The sequence below is a fragment of the Lissotriton vulgaris genome, chromosome 6 (assembly GCF_964263255.1).
Source record: "Lissotriton vulgaris chromosome 6, aLisVul1.2, whole genome shotgun sequence".
In the NCBI taxonomy this organism is placed as follows: Eukaryota; Metazoa; Chordata; class Amphibia; order Caudata; family Salamandridae; genus Lissotriton; species Lissotriton vulgaris.
The window spans coordinates 898,607,125-898,628,743 of NC_141694.1; the positions used below are offsets into that span (position 1 = coordinate 898,607,125).

At 47.1% G+C, this 21,619-nt stretch overlaps 1 protein-coding gene across 1 annotated transcript in view; it reads left to right on the forward strand.

Annotated features, from left to right (window-relative positions):
• The window catches only part of BUB1 (BUB1 mitotic checkpoint serine/threonine kinase), a 1,006,269-nt gene that overhangs the window by 478,348 nt on the left and 506,302 nt on the right, over nt 1-21,619 (forward strand). Inside the window, exon 18 of the mRNA XM_086926890.1 lies at nt 7,553-7,812. Coding sequence (XP_086783016.1) covers nt 7,553-7,812 — 260 coding nt within the window. The remainder of the gene's footprint in view (nt 1-7,552; nt 7,813-21,619) is intronic.

Here is a 21,619-nt window from a genome sequence, read left to right on the forward strand (position 1 = left end):
AACTCGCCATGCCTTGGTTCTCAAGGGATCTTCTTCAGCTCAAACTTCAGTGCAGGCGGGCTGGGCGTGTCTGGAGGAAGCAATACCTTGACTCTGATAAACTTCTCTACAAACAAGAACTGGCGGCCTATAAAGCGCAGATCAAATGCGCCAAAGCTAGGTTTTTAGAGGAGACATTCCTATCTGCCTCAAATAAATCTCAGTTTAACAAAACAGGGTCTTGGCTCCTACTCCAGTAAGGCTAAGCCAGGAATAATGAAGTAAACAAAACAATTGCCAATACTGTATCTTGTTCTCTAAAATCAACTTAAACCCATATGAATAAAACATACTGGTCCGTTTAGTATAACGTCACTAGTTAAATGGTTTATTAATTCCACTAGTTTCAAATTTTTTAATTTGAGAAAACCTTTTTTATATATGCATAAACAAAGTATACAATTAAATACAATCTATAGAAATGACAAACCGTAACTATACATATTTACAACTCATCCTCTCTGTATTTACAGTCTAATACATTCATTCCACAATCATACCATCTTCACACACAAAATATGAAACACAGAAAAATGGCTTTGTGTCAGAACAAACGTTTTTCTTAACACTTGATGTACCCTAGAAACCTTTTTAGTGCAACTATGTTCAATGCAATCTACAGGTAGAAAATATAATCTAAATTTTTGTAACAACGTCCTTCTAGTCCTAGTTAATGACACTAAACCACCTACAGTCGACGCGTTTCGAACTCCCCAATTGCGGAGTTCTCTTCAGGACCATCTAAATCTTTTTGCTAACAGGGTGCAAATCCCAATCTAGAAGTTGTATGTTGAGGTGACCCGATTCTTTGGAAACGTGATCCGATAGCAATGGTCTTTTCGCAAATGCGTGACCCCAGTTCCCGGTATTATTCACAAGAAATGTAACCCGGGTTTAAGGTAGTTTTCGCCGGCGCAGCTCTTTTCTGTAGTCATTTAGCCATAATCTCTTCGCGGTGAACAGTTCCGAGACACAAAGCCATTTTTCTGTGTTTCATATTTTGTGTGTGAGGATGGTATGATTGTGGAATGAATGTATTAGACTGTAAATACAGAGAGGATGAGTTGTAAATATGTATAGTTATGGTTTGTCATTTCTATAGATTGTATTTAATTGTATACTTTGTTTATGCATATATAAAAAAAGTTTTCTCAAATTTAAAAATTTGAAACTAGTGGAATTAATAAACCATTTAACTAGTGACGTTATACTAAACGGACCAGTATGTTTTATTCATATGGGTTTTAGTTGACTTTAGAGAACAAGATACAGTATTGGCAATTGTTTTGTTTACTTCAAATAAATCTCAGGCCTTGTTTAAAATCGTTAAAGATTTGTCACGCCCGGCCTGCGCCGCAACTGCTATCCCAGCTTCTCAATCGCTGTGTGACTCGTTGGCAAAGGCCTTCGAGGACAAGATCGCTACCATCTTGAGTAAGCTGAGTACTCCGTCAGATTCCAATCTCCAGCTGCCATCTATTGTTGCACTGCCTTTTTCTATGGAGGTGGAGGCCGGGAAAGCCCGGCTTGATAGTTTCCCCCTTCCTTCTTTGGTGGATTTATGTGCTTTAGCGGACGGAGTATCCTCAGGCTCTCCCCTTGATCCACTCCCGCACACATTTTGGAAATTGTTCCGTGACGAGCTCTTTCCTCCTCTCCATGCGATTTGTTGCCAGTCCTTAGCCTCCGCCCGGGTCCCGGATAGCTGGAAGCTTGCGGTGGTTTCCCCGCTCCTGAAGAAGGAAACTCAGGACCCTATGTGTCCAGCAAATTATAGGCCCATCTCATTGCTCCCCTTCCCGATTAAAATCTTGGAGAAACTGGCCACAAAACATCTGTCCAACTTCCTAGAGACCAATGCTTGCCTGGACGTGGCGCTGTTTGGCTTCAGACCAGCCCATGGGACAGAGTCGGCACTAGTGACCGTTTTGGACGACCTTCGTTCGCGTGCCGACCAAGGTCGAGCAGCCTTTTTAGTGCTGCTCGACATGTCGGCAGCGTTCGACACGGTCAGCCATGCCATCTTGGTCAGGAGGCTGGGGTGTCGGGCTTGTCCCTGGACTGGCTGATCTCCTACCTTGGTGACAGACACCAGGTGGTCGCCTTGCCACCCTTTAAATCCAACATCAAAAGGGTAGAACAGGGCGTGCCTCAGGGATCGGCCATCAGTCCCATCCTATTCAATCTTTACCTCCGCCCCTTGGTCAAGTTAATTAAATCTTTCGGCATTGCGGTCACCAACTACGCCGATGACACCCAGCTTATCTTCTCCTTTGAAGGTAAGAATGCGGTGTCACAGGAGACCTTCCACCATTGTTTGACCACCACAGCGGAATGGTTGAGCAACAACTCCTTACAGTTCAACAGCTCTAAGACCAAGGTGTTGCACTGTTCGATGGACCATATCTCCCGGCCTTTACCACAGTATTTCTGGCCCCCCTCTTTTCAGGGTACGGTAGCGGCAGCAGACTCCGTTCGGAATCTAGGGGTGATGCTCGAACCCAATGTCCAACTGGATGGCTTTGTGAATAAAACGGTGTCCACCTGTATGTTGTTGCTCCGCACCTTGCGGAAGATTCTTCCCCTGCTCCCGGCCCATGCCAGCCCAGAAGTAGTGCGTAGTATTATCTTAAGCAGACTTGACTACTGCAACGCACTACTTCTGTGGGCACCCATAACCTTGTTGGGCAAACTGCAGCGGGTGCAGAATTCTGCCTCCAAGCTGGCACTCTCTCGTCGGTGCTCTGATTTTTCCTCGGCAGCACTTACGGATCTTCATTGGTTGCTAGTCTCCCAACGTGTCGACTTTAAATCCCTTTGCTTGGTCTTTCGGGCCCTCCACGGTCAGGGGCCGATCTCCCTGCAGGAGCTGTTCTCCTGGTACACCCCTACTAGATCCCTTCGTTCTGCCTCAGCCTACCTGGTGGTAGTTCCTAAGATCCTGAGGATGCGAATGGGTGGTCGTTCTTTCAGCTATACGGCATCAAGGCTGTGGAACACGCTGCCATTGTCTCCTAGAAGTATGGGTGACTTATCCTCTTTTAAAAAGGGACTAAAAACTCATCTTTTCCCAAGGACATTGTAATTACAGCTGCCACTATAATATCGTGCTCAGGCCATTGAGGATCACAGCGCCAGGATACCCGTGGAGTGACAGTTGCGCTCTATAAATGTGCCATACAATGCAATACAATACTACAATGGCTCGAACCCCAGCAATATTCCATGACAACAAGTGAAAAATTGTAATATATCTGATTGCACCAGAAGCAAAGTCGAGTTCTGGAGCTGGCCCCAAGTCCAACCTGATGGAAGCCCCCCATGGCACAGCAGGGGTCGGCCAAATTTTGGCCTTGGACTACTTTGGTTGTCTGTCAATGTCCTGAAGATTACTCAATGGGGAGAAACAATTACACAAAGGGATCTGCGGGGCCGGAGCAGCTATTTTCTCTTATCTTAGCCATTTTCAGCCCCCGGTTGTCCATGTGTATAAGCGGACTTATAAAAACAAACCCAAAGGAAGGGCTCTGATTTGAACATGAAGGTCAGCCAGATATTTCAAAGCTGCAAGCAATTTCTCCACCAACCATGGATTTCTGAAATTAATAACACAATCTCCAACAGATTAATTTGGGGCGGCCCCACAGATGATTTTGGGGCGGCCCCACAGATGATTTTGGGGCGGGCCCACCCTAGACACCCTCCTCACTGTCAGGATTACTGAGGAGAGGGCTCGTAACTGGGCATGGTTGAGATGTGGAAGCTCTTCTCTTTCCTAAGAACCAATTCAGCCAGGTGAATTAGCCACCAGATGGCTAAATGGCCCATGGGTAACACGGTGTTAACAGAATGAACGGGTTTGGTTGTTTTTAAAATGGACTGAAGAGGCTTTGAGTTCACCTCTGCAGGTAGTTGGACCTATTGTGGACCAAGGGAAGCCAAGATTTTCCTTAAGCCTTGCTTGAGTTTAGCCAGTAGTGCTTCTCCTAGATCCTTCAAAAACATCTCCAGCTTCTCACACAATCAATCATAATGGTCTTTGGTGACTGAATTAAGAAGGGCTATATAAGATGTAAATGTACTATCTTCAAGCAGAGCGGAGCACGAAGGAGAACTGCCCTTATTGGTCTAAACGGGTTTGGGCAGCAACTTAGTTGGTGATGTTAGCCAAGTTAGGATTTACACCATCTTCAATTGGGTTTAAGGTGTTAGGGACTGCAAAGGCGTTGTCAACCTGGGACTCACTTTGGCCTTGGGGCAAAGGGCTCCTCTTGCCAAAATTAATGCTACTGTTGCCAGTATTATTGGAAGGGGCTAGCTCACTACCTTCCTAAGTAGCCACAACTGACACATACAAGATTCAGTTGGAGACAGTGGTTGCCAGAGACACCAGAAAGCCGCCTTACTGCATCGATTCTCTCAACTAAATCAATTTGTGAGTCAATCGCTCCCATTACAGTGGTAAAAGTAATTGTTAATGGAAGGGCCAAGCACAGATCCAGAGTCCTTTTGCCTGCTCATAGCTTTCCTTTTGCCCGTAATACCCGAAAGGCTGCTTTTAAATGAGCAGTAATAAAGGTGCAGGTAAACCTTGAATCCCCATATTAAAGGTCCTACCTTCCTGCAAGCCGGACCAAGAGGGGTGGCACTGCCCTGCCTCTTCCTGACGATGACTAGCGACAGCATCCTGGTCTTCACCCAGGTGCGTCCTGTACTGCAGAAGTCCCAAAGCACTTTTAAGCTCAAGTTAAAGTCTGTACCCCACCTCCTTCGTGCAGACTGCTGGGTAAGGCAGTCCCACTCCGGCTACATCATTGTAATGCAGCTGAAATGTGTTGAAACAGCTGAAGTAATTTCTCCACGCAGATGGAGTACCATTGTCCTTTCTGAGATTTCTGGACTTCCCCAGTGATGTTTTAAAAATACCCTAATTTTTTTGATCAAATGGGGTCGTGAGACACCAAGTCCCAAGAGGTTACACTTTGCTTGAGCTAGCAACCTGCTTATAGAGTTAATGGTAATGTGTTGCTGTATGGGTTCACCAAGAAGAAGATATAGTGGAACAGATTATTTGGTTCTGTTAAATGCTCAGCATTGAAGTATAATGTACATGATTTGACTAATCTGAAAACGAGCCATAATCTGTGACCGATATTCATCATAATAAATCTTGTTCAGACCATTACTTAAATGGTCTGTATTTTTTATTTTAAACGTGGCTTCCTTTGGTACTAGCAAGAGAGTTCATGCTTTAAAATGCACCTATGTTTACTAGCGACTGAGGAAACTGGGTGTATTATATCATGTAGTTGTCCAACTGCACTGTGTAATACACTTACCAACCCCTTTAGGACCAGTAGGTTTTGTCGGCAAACCTTCAGCTTAACCGTGGGTAGCTGTGGCTCTCTGCAGCAAGGCTTCCACAGAGCAACAAATTGAAAGTATTTAAACAATTGATGAAGAAATCGACAGCACTCAAATCAGACACCAATTTATAAAAATAAACTGTACTTTCACGAAAAGATCTACCCAAGGGTTCTGGAGAAATAGAATTTACATAGAAAATCCAAGCATTTCACTGACCTGCGAACAAGTATTGGCAAATTTTTCGAACGTGACACTCAAACGTTTTCTCAAGAAAGTTGAGCTAGTTGTATTGTGGTCACTTAGAGCTACTTAATGCGACCAACTCCAGTAGGGAGCCAATCTGGGACAAACATGGTCCTGGGAAATAGTTTCCTCAGTAGGTGAAGCATTTCTGTTGCAGCGGTTTCCCGTGGAAATGGTCCTTATGCAGTGGATGAAGAATGGTGAAGATGCTCAAGGACGGTGTGATATGATTCAGTCGACAGTGATCCTCCTGTGGCTACCCCTTGGTCTACGAAGGCGGTGAGGCTGTCATGGTCAGAAGGTTGACATTCCTTGAAGTCCTCTCTGTGCTGGTAATAGGCCAGTCGCCATTGGGCTACTGTCACCAGGTATCTGTCAAATCCTTCCCTGGACGATTACTTATCTTCTGGTTAACCAAGCTGCCCTCAAACGACTCTCTGGGGATCAGCGACTCTGGTGAAACTTTGAGCATCAGGTCCTGGGCCCTGGTCCTGCACAGTCGTGGTTAGTGGCAGACTGAAGAACCTGGGATACCAACTTGTAAAAACCTGGCTGGGGGGGGGGTACCAACCAAAAAGGCATTTCCTTACAGTGATCATCTTAATCTTAACAATACAAGTAACATTTAATGCAGATCCCATAAAATGAAGGTTTGCGAAATCTAATTACCCAGCCACTCAGCTTCTGCCTAGCACAGGCAGCATTCTATTACGTATTCCATCAAGCGATCAGTGGTGATTGAAACAGCTTTATAGTTCAGCAAACATGCCTGGCCTCCACCACCCCTCCACTAAAGCAGAGCCTGGGGTTGAAGTGGGGAAGGGAATTTTTTCTGATAAGTTTTAGGACTTGCAACCAGTTTAGGCAAGATACATAGGACATATTTTAGTAATTTCTTATGTGACTGAACAAGTGTTTGCCTTCTTGCATAACATTGGCTATATGTGCTCCCAAATCAACATATATTTTTACTGAAATATTACTTCGAAATAGTGAAGCAAGGCACTCATTAAATTGCTATAAATTATCATGCAATTATTCTAAAAAAATGCTCTTTTTGCACCCAAATGTTAAAATTTTATTTTTAGTCTGGGATCTTAAATTTCCTAATGTCATTGTCATTGTTGTCTTGTTTACTACTACACTACTTGAATAGCTACTGGATCGTATGCCTGTGTTCAACCATTCGAAGCCCAGGTTCAGCCTCACATGCTTATGCACAGCCGCCCAGAAACTCTTTCTAAAATCTTGATTTAACATCACAACACAAATAACGCTGGTGCCCTTGCACCTCCAGCATATACATGGAAGAGTTTTGTTTGCCTATATGCTCGCATGTGCGGTCTTCTGTTCCTTTGTACACTCTGATATGCCTGTAAATCTGCCATAATTTGCCGAAACCCCTGTAGATGCTTGGCTCAATCTTCACATCCCATGAACAGTTTATTCTCATGGGCTTCAGATGCACGTGTTCGGTCTCCCTACCAATGTCATATGACTAGTTCCTGATTTAATAAACCAACTAGAGCTTCAGATATTGAGATCCAAATTCTCTTGTTGCACCACCCTTTCTGTGTCGGAGAACCCACGCCTGCTCTCCTGTAGTTGGCTGCAAAACAAAACTGATGCTATGTAGGAGTCCTACATAGCATCAGTTTTCTTTTGAAGCCAGCTGGCGTTGGAATTATTTCCTGCTCTGTGTGGTGTTTTTGTGACTGATACGCCTATATCCGTGCTACCAAAAAGCCTGTGGGGCTGTGGAAAATGTTGGAATATAAAAATGAAATTCTTAGCTGCAAGTGTTTACTTACATCATTTGGGCCTTCCTATGAGGTTTCCATGTTTAAAGATTTTTTCAGCTTTCTTAGTGTGACAATTATTTTGTTTGTTTGTCGACTTGTAGTCCAATTCAAGAGCAGAGCCCAGAGCAAGCAGCCCTGCAAATGGCCACCAAATCTAGCACCTCTTTTGATTGCCCGGATGTGATCGGCCATTTCTCCATCGGTGAGATTGAACAGACAGAACGCCGCCTCGCAGCATGTAGTCTTTCTGATAAAGTAAACGAGTCAATGTCCGCAATATTTCAAGGGGAACCAGTAAACTGTGGACCGAAGTCCTACATCTGTGAAGAGAACAAGGCTGACGAAGCTGCTGCAGCAACAGGTAATTTATAAAGCAAGTTAAGATGAGCAAGGCCTTTCTCCTCTTTGAATCAGGCCCATTATTGATGGGTTTGTTGTCCAAATGAGAAAGTGTCAAAGTAAAGATGTTCAAAGCAGTGTTTCCTTAACAGCAGTGTTTATTTTAGTTATCATAATGCATTATTAGGTTCTATAAGCTTTAAATAGCTGAAGTTACAATAACACATTAACTGTGTGGATTTAAAATGGTTTTGTTCATGTGTTTTTATCCTTGGAAGTGGCAGTTCCTGGTCCTGATTAGGATCTTGCAATTTTGTTTGTGATGTAATTCAAGCCGATTCTCCTTATAATAACACGTCTGACTCATTGACAGTATAACATTCCCCTACACTTTGTCTGACATGTCTATTGCGCTCCTAGTCAGTGGTAATTTGGCCGGTATGATAGAGACTTCTAGCTGCAGTTTCCTTATATATATATATTTTTTTTTTGTGCATTTAAAGTATGAATACATAACGAGTATAATTCACAGCGACATTCTGCAGACATAATACAGTAGTAAAAAAGGGCAATTTCAGCTCCACACAGGCACATATATGGCACAGCCTAATTAAGTGAAGTATAGGCGCATTGCAACAGATGGGTACATTGATGGCACTGCTCCGGTCTAGAGACAGGTGTCTGTCATGCGTAAAAATACAGTACTCCTGGCCTGACACATGAACATATCAGGTGCTGTTATTTCTCATCCTAGATCACCATTGCTCCTTACAATGTTTAAGTAAAACCTAACTCATCTCTTTCTGGGTTCAGTACAATAATCAGACATTTCTGGAATGGTAAAGGCAACAGCTATATCTGAACATACCATGCTGTTTCTCACTACTGCAGTGTCGCTGGCTAATCCACTTGAGTCTGAGGAGCGTGTTAGAAGGTAGCTCTGCAACGGACTCCAAATGTCCCTTGGTCTTGAGGCACAAGGCAGTGTTTCAGCATACAGAGTCAGTTGGTCTTGGCAGTATACTAGATCAGTTAGCCATTCCTTAAATTTGGGTGTCCTCCCCCTACCTCACCTGCACGCAACTCTACGTTTAGCTAACCACAATGCTCTTGCGAGAAATTTGCGACATGACCTGGGAATGGATTTAGTGTATCCCAACAACGCTATTAAAGGCGAACGGTTCACAGAAATGGGCACCATCTGGTCTAGGGCATCGAAAACCTGAGCCCAATATTCACTCACTCGTGGACACTCCCATGACAAGTGAAGGAAATCTGCACCTGGTCTTCCACATCTCACAGCAATCCGTACTTTTCAATTTAAAGTGAAACATTTTGACAGGAGTATAATATAGACGTAGGAGTTTATAATGTGTAACCAGCAATCTACCACTAGCAGAGATCTGCTTCGTTTGCTGGCAACAGTACGTCCACTGATCATCCCTAGTTCCAAACTCCACTACACACGGGAGGATCTGGGAGGTGCTGTCCGTTGAGTGTGAACCGTATGATAAAGTGTGGAAGCCAAATGACCCGGCGATGTATTGCGAAGCATTGTATGTAGGGGAGCAAGTGCAGGATGTTCTTGGGGGAAATCTGTGGTAATTGATCGTATGCCCTGGCGGAGGTGGACATAAAAATATCTGTCCAATAAAGGGGGTCGCCCTTCCCGAAAAAGGGCTCGGACGATCGAAATTGCCCATTTTGAAAAAGGTCTCCCCATGTGGTAATGCGCGTACGTTCACAGTCTGCGGAACCCTGTTTCTTGTAGCAATGGCATTGGAGTTGAAATGAGAGCAGGAGTAACGGCGAGTATAACATTGGGCATTGGAGAAGCATTAGGATACAATGCCAAGCATCTACTGTACACGTGATTGTGGTAGGTGTACTGTCTCGTGTTCGGGGGTGTGTGTAAAACACACCATTCAATGGGATGGGATCCGCCAGCCAGTGCTCGGCTGCAATCTGTGGCATATACCTTAGGAGGGTGAATCCAGTAAAACGCATAATGGACCTGTGCACACGTATAGTACAATTCAAAAGCCGGGATATCTAAGCCCCTGTTCATATGGTTGTGTGATTATTTGCCATTGCAAACGTGGCTGTTTGCCTCCCCATATCAACCTTACCATTTCGGATCTGAGAGTTTTTTCAGTTTTTTTCTTTATGCACAAATGATATTTATTCACAGAAACCTGATTGCCACACATTATCATTTGTGAGCTACATCGTTTTATTCGTCTGTAAATGACAGCAAGCTACCATGTAATGCTTTTTTAAAATTATTTTTTTATTGACATTTTGGTAAAGAAACAAAATACTTTAACAACACAATAGGCGAGCATGTTGACACATCAATACAGGATGTAACAAAATCACAGTCTATACATTAATCATTAGTTCAGTATTAGGTCACGCCTCACTTGCGTCCACGGCTAATGAAAACATAGACATCATAGATCCAGGTGCTCATTGACAATAATGTAAGGAAATACAAAAAAACTAAAAAACCCACAAGGAATTACATAATTCTACAGAGAGTGCCAAGATTCTGCCAGTCACATGTAATTAAAACCATGGTTTCAGGGGAATTGAGAGTGGGAACATGTCAAAAACATGTGAAATTCAATAGCTCATTACATCAATACCACAGTCTGCGTAGCGCCTGATTGCGTTGCTGCGGCAAACATATTCTGCCCCTGAGCCCAGGTCAAGAATGGTTCCCAAATGTTTCAAGGTCTGGAAGTAGGGGCCATAAGCTTCCAAAATGTGTTCAGCTATGTATAACCGTATGTGACCTCGGCAATCCATGCCTTGAGCGAGGGCGCCCTCCTCCTACCCCAATGTACTGCAACTTGACGCTTGGCAAATAACAGAAGCAGTGCGTGTAGTTTGCGCAGCTTAGGCGGGTGTCTTTAACGTAGCCTGAGAGGCCCAGAATGGGGGATGGAACATCCGACACTCCAATGATTTGATTCACTGAAAAAAAATCATAGACCAGAATTCAGCAATTATTGGTCATTCCCATGCCACATGTAAAAACAAAGCAGGAGTGTACTTACAACGCCAACAGCTGTTATCTCCTCTGATCCCCATGCGAAACAGACCCACAGGTGTTCTATAGAATCTATGCAAATATTTAAAGTGAATCAATCTGAGCCTGTGGTTAGGAGAAAGCTCATTGAGTTACCCACAACAGAAGTCACACTGAGCCTCAGTTAACGGGGTAGGTAGCTTGTTGTTCCAACACTGGGGGGATCTGGGCTTCACCAACGGGGCAGTGTTTTGCATGTGTGTATATGGTCTCGTAATCAGTTTACGGGGAGATGGGGATCCCAACAGGTTTTCCAATGTGGGCAGAGCCGGTGGGGCAGACGGAAAGCCCTCCCAGAAGGCACGACATGCCGCACGCAGCTTATGATATAAGAATAGCTCAGAAAAAAGGTACCGCCTGTCCCTCGTCTGCCTCTGGGAGAGGTCTAAACATGTCTTCCGGATATAAATCTGCGAAGGTGTGAAGATGCATCTTCTGTTCTAGTGTCTTAGTAACACCATTCCGAATACAGGGCAGCATGGGATTCTATGCCAGTGTGACGGAGGGGGCATAAAACACCGGGAAAACCCACCCATTTGCGCAGCTCGTCCCATGCCCACCGCAGCGTTCCAGCGGTGTCTAGATCTCCACGGGGGTGCCATGACGATTGGTAAATAGCCACCTTAAGTGGGACGGGCACGACTGCATCAATCTCTACCGCCACATGGGGTTGGAGAGGCGTTGGATGGACCCAGTAGTGCAAGAACTGGGCCTGGGCGCAAAGCGCATATAGATGCATGTCAGGAGCCCCCAAGCCTCCTTGTCTCAACTTCTGCTTAACCGGTATTAATTTGCGCCTCTCTTCTTGTACAGTCGCCGTGAAGTCAGGATATATTGTAAATTAATTTCCTTCAAAGCCGAGCTGCTGCTTGTTTTGAGCTATTTTCAGGGCAACATCCCGATCCCGGCAATTCAATAGTCGCGCAATAATTGGCCTGGGTACAGCACCTGGTGGAGGTCTGGGACCTAAGACCGATGAGCTCCTTCTACTATGAAGAGCGTGGAGAGGGCCTCCGTTCCGATTGTCGCTAACATCTCCACATATTCCTCAATTTTACCCATGTTTGAGCTTTCTGGAATGCCAATTATGTGTACATTATTGCGCCTGCTTCTCGCTTCAATATCTTCATTTTCGGTCGCAATGATTTTCAATAGTTTATCCATTTGTGCTACATTATCCTGTAGATGAGAGGTCGCATCCTCTGTATGTGAGATTCTACGCTCTGCTTCTTTAATGCGTTCATCATGAGTGTCAAACTTGTGCACTATGGCATCCATGCGCTTGGTCATGGCATCCATTTTTATCAGCGATGGTGGTGAGTCTCAGCCTGACCTCCTTGCAGTAATGCCTTCATGTCATCGTTTGGGGTTGGACCCTCCTGGATTGCAGATTGCTCCAGTCTCCTCTCGTCCTCCTCTTGCTGCCATCGCGTATTTTTCTTTGCATCAAAAGTAAGCCGGTCTGTTTTGTGTCACTCTTCCCCATGATCGCTATATTCCACGTCCTGGAGCAGCAGTGGCAGGATTTACTGGAGGGCATCCTCCCGTGCCTAGGCTCACCTGTCCGGGTGTTCTCTCCTGCGCTTCAATTACACCCTTGCATAGAGTAGTGCCTTATGAATTTCGAGGAAGCACTGAGTTATAGTTCTGTGACCTTGTAATCGTGGCAGTGCAGCTTAAGCTGGTCAGGAATTCTCTGCACGGTCCAAACTGTGTCCTGTTTATACCTTCTGGGCAAAATGTGGTGCTACAGCTAGAGGGTCCAGATCCAGCATCTACTACTGTGGAAGGATTGGACTCATTGAGTTGTGTAGATGCAGTGGGAGGATGACTGGAGGCTTCACAACCTCCGCAACTAAATTTTTGAGGTCAGTTAAGCGGCAGTATTACTCGGCAGTGTCCTTACTACTTTGGTTCAGCGTCAGTGTGCCTCAAATAAACCTTAATCCTGCTGACAGTAATCTCTTGGCTGGGCTAGTACAGTTGCTCTCTTTTACATCAGATCTGTATAGACGCGAGTTGCACGCTCCTGTGTCATATCGCAGCGTAATTATCAGCAATCTGTTGTTTCTTCAGAGCGCCTTCCACTATCCCGCCTTCCCAGCGCTTTGCTCTTGATATGGCGGTCTGCCGTTAATACGGCATTACTGCGCTGCTGCGGCCACCATGCCAGCAGCTATCTACCGTCTCCCGGGGTGCTCTTTCCCCTCCCTTTGAGCGTGTGACTATGATCGCAGATCTGCTCTGTTTAGCGCATAGCTGAGGGCATACGCTTGTATCAGGGAGTCACATTGCCGCCATTGCATCAGAACCTCTGTGGCCGATCCGCCACCCGGACGACATTGAGAACTATACCTCGTCCCTGAGCAGCGTGTGTGGAGAGGCCTGTGTCTTTGCAGTAGGGGTGAGTGTTGTGCTGTATATGCGGGGCTGACTCTCGCCTCCCTGTTAGCACTGCCCCCACACCTCGTGGTCAGCACCGGATTTTCGTGACTTCCTCTGCCTGGTGGCAGCTCCACCCCATAGCAGTTCTTTTAACGGTGCATGCTATACTCCTCACCAGCGACTCCAGATCATCTCGTAGGCGCACTAAATTGAACCCTTCGTGTTTCTACAAACTTACACCTGCATTCCACTGCTCCTTTTATGCCTTAATATGCGACTGGATCGGATAAATGATCGGATTAAGATGCCGATCAGTGCGGCCATCTTGCCATTGCACCACCTAGCACCCCTCGCAGTTTCCTTACCGTAAATTCATCTCGGGCGTCAGACTGGATCTGGACATTTTTTCCGGAGCAGTACCCATTTGGTGCCGAAGGGTGGTGTAAATTGCCTCTGTATCGCGTCGTCCATGCCAGAAGTGACGTGCACTATGCCTATATAGGTGCCACTCCAGCATGCTGACGTCAGTTCTTTAATTTCTGTGCCAGTCAGCGCAGATCCGGCGAAAGCTACCCATAATTGCATTTTAACTGGCCTTTTTTCGACTTGTCGAACTTTTTTGAGAGTTCACTGGTGTGACAGGGTTGTCATGTCACAAGCTGGCTTCATGTCCTGATGCACCGGTCACTGATCGATGTTGGTGCTTGACCTGCACTTTGTTTGCCTCTGCTGCTTCGGGTGCGAATACGACATGAAGACCTGTATCAGCTGTTGTGCGATAAATCAGATGGGCTTGCTGGAGCAGTCTCTCAAGCTCTTGGAAGCTCTATGTGTGTGTCAACCCAACACTCTCAATCCCAGACGAGAGGTGGTTCCTGGGAGTGGTTGTGAAGCCCAAGATCTTCATCGCACTCGAAGTCATCAGGTCACTCGGGTAAGTCCCACTGCTAGAAGAAGAGCAAGAAGTCAAAGAGGACATTGACTTCTCCTTGTGTGTAGGCTGATGAGAAGGGAGCGTCGACATTTGGGGCCTGGCTTGATGGTTGAGCCTGTGCCTGGATCGGCTACGTGCCTCCCGGAGTTTACAGGTGCTGTAGAAACTTCCCCCTCAACTCTAGGAGTTTTAGGAGGCCATATGCCTTACATTTGAGCTGTCTGTCCTGCCCGCATGCCTTCGGGCCCTGCAGGTTCGGGAAGGGGTCCTACTGGTTCTACGCCTGCGGCCCCAGTGCCAGCTCCAGACAGGCCCTTTGGACCCATGGTTGGATACAGACCGGTGCTGGTCGTACCACATCGACCTTCCCCACCACCGGTCCCAATGCCAGCGACCCTCGCGGCACCACCCCCATTCTGACTCCAAACTCCGACACGGAGCCAGAGGAGCGCTGCTTGACTCTGGTACGATGCCTTCCAGGCCGTAGCCTGAGCTCTATTCCTAGGGGCTAGGGCTCAAGGATGATTGGGAGGGGTCACTGGACTCTGAAGGATACCAGCCTTTAGAACCAAACATGGAGTGGTGTGACGACTTGACGGATGCCAGTGGAGTGGACACTGCTCCAGATACTGGCATGCTTTCTCCCCCTACATAGGTGGCTACAGGGGAGGGTGAGCAGGGCGGCCAGAGTCAGGGATTTTACCCTGCCCTCTGTGGCAGTCAAGATGAACGTCTAGTCGGCGGTGCCTCAGTCGGTAGTCACCCCCCTCAGAACCACTTCTCCCATTCAGTGAAGCCCTTACTGACTTCCTGCTTGGGACCTGGCCGAAACCCAGCACAGGGAGACCTGTGAACAGGAAGATTGCCCACCGCCCCTCCCCAGGGGACCTCCGTTTCCTCACACAACACCCTACCCTAGCCCCTGCCTCCTATGTAATCGTAGTGCATACCCTACTGCCCCACTGCACTGGATGGGTAATCCAAGAGGCAAGAAGATGTTTTCTTCCACCAGCCTGGCCCTGCTGTCGATGAACACTGCTTACCTTTTGGGCTGTTACTCTCACGCTCTAAGGGATTCGTTTGCGCAAGTGCTGCTAATGGTTCCGGAGGAGGCCCGGACCATACTCTCCCAGGCTGTTGCTGACGAGAGAGATGCGGCTAAGTTCATTATCAGATGTGGACTGGATACCACCGACTCCAAGGGTAGAGTTGTTCCTTAACTGTGATCTTACGGCGCCATGCCTGCCTGAGAATAACTGGATTTTCAGGGAATGTTTGTCAGGAAACAACACCTGTAGTCTCACCGGATGGATAGACAGGAGGACACCAGATGCTCAGGAACAAATCGACGCCGTATGCGGCTTCACCGACGTCGAATAGATCTCGAGATCTGCCTCGAAGCTCGGTGCCGGCCCCGGCTCCGCGTTCGACGCCGGCTCCGGAGCCTTCAGAGTCGATACCGGATCCGACTAAGTCTATTCGAAAGGAGAGGTCGAGGTGGGGGAAGCCCAGCGCCTTTTGGAGGAGCAGAGTTATAGGGAAGCTGAATACGAGGAAGGTGAACTTCTTGATCCTGAGGATTATTTTGATGACGTGAGAGAGGCAAGTGGGTTAGACCTGTCCCCTGAGTGGGATTTAAACTCAGTGTCAGGTGCTCCTTCTAAGGATGTGGCGCCTTATCATGTTGTGATTAAGAAGGCAGCAGCCTTGTTGAATTTGACTTTGCCTACAGCTGAATATAAGTCAAATATAGTGACTGAAGTTCTTCATTCACCTACATCAGTGTTTGAACCCATTCTTCCCTTTACTGACGCCCTAACAGACCCAATACTGGAAGTATGGAGTAGGCCTCTAACGGGTCCTGCAGTGTCTAAGGCTGTGGCTAGGCGTTACAGAGTGGCTCCTGGTGGCCCTGACTATTTGTCCTCTCATCCCTTACCGGAAAGTTTGGTGGTGCAAGCTGCCTGCTCTAAGAGATCTGTAGGTGCTTTTCCTCAGGTACCTGGAGACGAGGAATCAAAGAGGTTGGACCAGACTGCAAAAGAAGTATTTTCATCTGCCAGTATCGCCTTAAAATCAACAAATGCCACTTGTTTGCTAGGACGGTATATCCATGCTTTGATGGATTCAGTGAAGCAATTGTCACCTAAGCTCCCTGAAGAGGACAGAAAAAATTTCAACGAGGTGATTTCTGACACGCAAGCTGCTGCTCGGCAGGTCATTCAAAGTGGTATGGACAAGGCAGACTCCGTAGCAAGAGTAATGGGCTCTTCGATTGCCACTAGCAGAGCGGCTTGGCTAAAGACTTCGGAGTTCTCGGCTGATGTTCAGGCCGCATTAATGGATTTGCCCGTTGATGGCTCAGGCCTTTTTGGAAAGAAGGCTTATGCTGCTTTAGAACGGTTTAAGGACAGCAGGGCAACAGCAAAATCTTTGGGTCTGCAATCCAAAGGCTCTGTGACCAAAAGATATAGGGGATTTGGAAGATCTTCTTTTCACCACTATAGGCAGACACAGCAGCAGCAAAATCCTTTGTATAGGTCCTACAGAGGCACACAAAGAGCTTGTCCCCGTGGACGACAGGCCTCCTCCTCTTCTGCTACCCACCCCACTCCCACAGCAGCAAAGCAGCCTAGATCCGCCATTCCGGATCATGCGGGTCCTGTAGGGGGTTGGCTTACCTATTTTCTACAGGATTGGGAATCGGTTACATCAGATCTTTGGGTTCTCAATCTCGTGGAGAATGGGTATGCTCTTCCCTTTCGGGAATTCTCCCCAAATTACCCTCCTTGCCAAGGTTTTTGCTTGGAAGACCACCTATTGCTTCTGCAGGAGGAAGTCCTGGCACTGTTGAGAAAAGGTGCAATAGAGGTGGTTCCAGAGCAGGAAAGGGGTCAGGGATGCTACTCCCGTTATTTCCCGATCCCCAAGAAGGATGGCAGACTTTGTCCAATCCTGGATCTCAGGATCTTGAACCTTTACCTGAAGCAGGAGAAGTTCAAGATGCTCACCCTTGCGCAGGTTCTTCAAGCACTGCAGGAAGAAGACTGGATGGTGTCAGGATACATATTTTCACATCCCAATCCTGAAGTCGCACAGGAAGTATCTCTGTTTTACGGTGGGATCGCAGCATTACCAGTTTGTGGTCCTTCCGTTTGGTCTTACTACTGCGCCTCGAGTCTTCACCAAGGTGATGGCTGTGGTGGCAGCACATCTCAGAAGTACTGGGATTCCAGTATTCCCTTATCTGGACAATTGGCTGATCAAGGCGGAATCTCCAGAGAAAGTGCTCCATCATCTGCGAGACACAACTCAGTTGTTATACAAGTTGGGTTTTTCTGATAAATGTACCCAAATCTCAACTGGTGCCCTCCCAGTGCAACCTGTTCATTGGTGCAGTACTGGATACAACTGTATGTTGGGCATTCTCTCCTCCTCAACGGATTTGCGACATACAGGAAATGGTTCCTTTATTTCACAATGGAGCAGTCGTTCCAGTCTTGAAGGTCCTTCCTCTGCTCGGTCTGATGGCTTCCTGCATTCTGCTGGTCAACCATGCACGCTGGCATATGAGGGCACTCCAGTGGTGCCTCCGCAGGCAGTGGTATCAACACAACAGAGATCTCAGGGAGTCGATCAGGATCTCCAGAGAAACTGCAAAGTATCTGTCTTGGTGGAGAGTGGAGGGCAATCTGTCTCAGGGAAAGTCCTTCCATCTACCTCCATCTTTGGCCACGGTGAAAACGGATGCATCCACTCCAGGGTGGGGTGCTCATCTGGGGGATCTGAAGATCAAGGGTCTTTGGTCTCCAGAGGAAAGGTTGCTTCACATCAACCTTTTAGAGTTGTGGGCGATACGTCTAGCGCTCAAGCCCTTCCCTTCGCGGTCGGTCGGTTCAGGTCCTGACGGACAACACCACCACGATGTGGAATGTCAACAAGCAGGGGGGAGTAGGGTCGCAGTGTCTCTGCAGAGAGGCTCTGCGTCTCTGGTCCTGGGTTCAGGATCATCAGATTTGTCTGATGGTAAATCATCTGACCGGAGTTCTAAACGTGCGTGCAGACAGTCTCAGCCGACCACGAGTGGAGGCTTCATCCAGAGGTAGTTTGTCACGTCTTTCGGACGTGGGGAACTCCTCAGGTGGACCTGTTCGCCACTCACGAGAATGCTCACTGCCCGTCATTCTGCAGTCTCCAGTTTCTGATGCCGGGAGCCTTGGGGGACGCGTTTAGGTGAGTTGGGATTCACAACTCTTTACGCGTTTCCTCCCATACCCTTGATTCCTCAGGTTCTGAGAAAGATTTGCCAAGACTGGGCCCAAGTCATTTTGATCGCCCCGGATTGGCTCAGAAGGGTGTGGTACACAGATCTTCTCCACCTCTCCTCGTGCCCGCCGCTCCGTCTTCCTCTCAGGGCAGATCTCCTCTCTCAGATGGAGGGGCAGGTTCTACACCCCCACCTCCAGACCTTACACCTTCATGCCTGGAGATTGAACGGGGCAACCTGAATTCCTTTTCTCTCTCACATGATGTGGTGGATGTCATTTTATCGGCCAGGCGTGACTCCACCAAGTCAATCTATTCATACAGATGGTCTAAATTTGTGTCTTGGTGTGGTGAGAAGTCCATTGACCCTTTGAGGGCTCGTTTATCTGACATACTTCAATTTGCTCTTTTCATGGCTCAGCAAGGGTTTGCTGTGGCTACAGTTAAGGGTTATCTTTCGGCTTTGTCGGCTTTTCTCTGTGTGCCGGATCAGCCGTCTTTGTTAAAATCTCCTGTGGTTCTAAGGTTTTTAAAGTGCCTTACAAATAAATTTCCTCCTACTCCCTTTATTGTGCCTCAATGGGACTTGAATCTTGTGCTTACATTTCTGATGGGTTCTCCTTTCGATCCTTTGCACAAGTGTCCCATGAGACTTTTATCTTTTAAGACTGTCTTCCTGGTTGCAATTACCTCGGCAAGGAGGGTAAGTGAGCTTCAAGCTCTTAGTTCAAAGCCCCCGTTCTTGACGATTCATGCTGAACGAATGGTTCTTAGGACCAGGGCTGCTTTTCTGCCTCAGGAGGTAACTCCTTTCCATCTAGGACAGTCCATTACCCTCCCTACCTTTTATCCTCCCCTCACCCTTCCAAGGAGGAGGAGCAACTTCACCTTCTGGACCCCAAGAGGGCAGTGAGCTTTTATCTTGATAGAACAAAAGACTATCGAGTAGATGACCAGCTTCTTGTTGGTTTTCTTGGCTGCAGAAAAGGAAGAGCTGTGCACAAGCGCACTCTCTCAAGATGGATTATACTATGCATCAAGATCTGCTACGCCCTGGCTAGTAAGGAACCTCCAGAGGGTGTAAGAGCTCACTCTACTAGAGCAAAGTCTTCTACATCTGCTTTGTCTAGGGGTGTGCCTGTAGAGGATATTTGTAAAGTGGCAACTTGGGCTTCCACACTTTCGCGAAGCATTACTGCTTAGATACCGAAGTGAGGAGGGATGGCCACTTTGCGCGTTCTGTCTCCAGGATTTTCTGGTATAAAAGAGTGGACACCCTCCTCCGAGAGTGGGGACTGCTGTGGGACTCTCACAAGGTGAGGAATCCACTGGCAGATGTATCCATCAGAAGAACAAGTTACTTACCTTCGGTAATGCTTTTTCTGGTGGATACAGTATCTGCCTGTGGATTCCTCACATGCCCTCACGCCTCCCCGTTGTCCACTCTTCTATACCAAAGATTGTGGTGATGTTGAATGTATATGTTTATATATATATTTGTTTTTATATACTGTGTTCTCATGCTTTAACTTCACACTGTGTGTGTTATCTTGAATATTTTGTGCTATGTACATTGTGTATGTATATATCTATTGTCATTGGTCCGTCCGGGTGTCTCGAAGGCACGGAAAAAAGGGCGGAACTGATGTCATCACGCCGACGTAGGCCTAATAAGGAGTCAGTGACGTCAGTCGGAGTCGCGCGCGGTGCCGTGCTCCTATGACGTCGTCCTCGCCGGCGTGCTGCAAAAGAATTTTCCGAACGTTGCTGACGCAGGGGGATATTCACAAGGTGAGGAATCCACAGGCAGATACTGTATCCACCAGAAAAAGCGTTACTGAAGGTAAGTAACTTGTTCATTTGGTATGTTATTAGCTTGTTTAAGGTGGGTGATGCTGAACAGTATATATGACAGCCGTAGTTTGAGATAATTGATACAAGATAATGGTCCAAAACACATAGCAGGCCAGGGAAAGCCTTGGTCGTCGTCAGCTCCTGTAGTGAGTCAAGATAACTTAGTGAGTTGGGAAGGTGCGGCTGAGAATTGGAAATGCATACGTAGCCCATCTATCTATCTATCTATCTATCTATCTATCTATCTATCTATCTATCTATCTATCTATCTATTCATTTATTTATTGCCCATCAATGTCCAGGCATTGTTTATAGACATTTCCTTTAATGGCTCTTCGGAGTCATTGCAGATTCAGCACTGGAGCGCTTTAAGGATAGCAGGGCTGCAGCCAGATCCTTGAGCATTTCCATGGTCCCTCATTACACTCAATCTGACTTTCGCTCTTTTCGTGGCCACTGAAGGGGCTTCCAGCAGAGTCTATAACCTCCCAGCCACTGCGGCGCACAAGCTTCCCAGCCTCTGCGTTGCTGCGGATGTGGTACCAACAGACTCCGTGGGTAGGGCAGCCAGAGGTTGGGGTGTCATCCCTCCACCAGCTGCATTCACCAAATTCTTATAGATTGCCCCCTTACCATCATCGGCACCCAGTGGGAAGCAGGAAACCCAATCACCTACTCCATTAGAGGTCTATAACATCAAAACTGATGGGTTCTACAAATTGTCTGGAGAGGTACTTCCCTTTCGTGACTACCCTTCCACCCATACCACCTGCGTGCGATAGGGTGACAGAGGACCATCTTACCTTGCTCTGCCTGAAAGTGATAAGCTGTCTTGGCAATATACACGGTGCTGATGCTAGAAGTAGGTTGTGGTTGCTATGCCCACAACTTTCTGGTGTCTAAGAAGGATGAATGCCTTCGTCCCATCTTAAACCAGCACCCTCTCAATTTCATCCTCCAGAAGAAGTTAAAAATGCTAACTCTCACTCAGGTTCTGTCTACCCTGAACCTGAGAGAATTTATGGTAGCATTGGACTTGCAGGACGAGTATTTTGGCATTCCCATCCTGTCTGCCCACAGGCTTTACTTGCGGTTCAAGGTAGGCCACGAGCACTTAAGTTTGCCGGGCTCCCTTTTGGCCTTACCAGCGCCCCTTGGTTATTCACCAAGGTGATGCCAGTGGGTTGCAGCTCATCTACAGAGATCAAGGATGTCAGCCTTCCTATGTTGACGACTGGTTGTTGAAGGCGTGCTTGGCCCAGGCTGTCATCTCCCACCTCCAGGATACGGCGAACA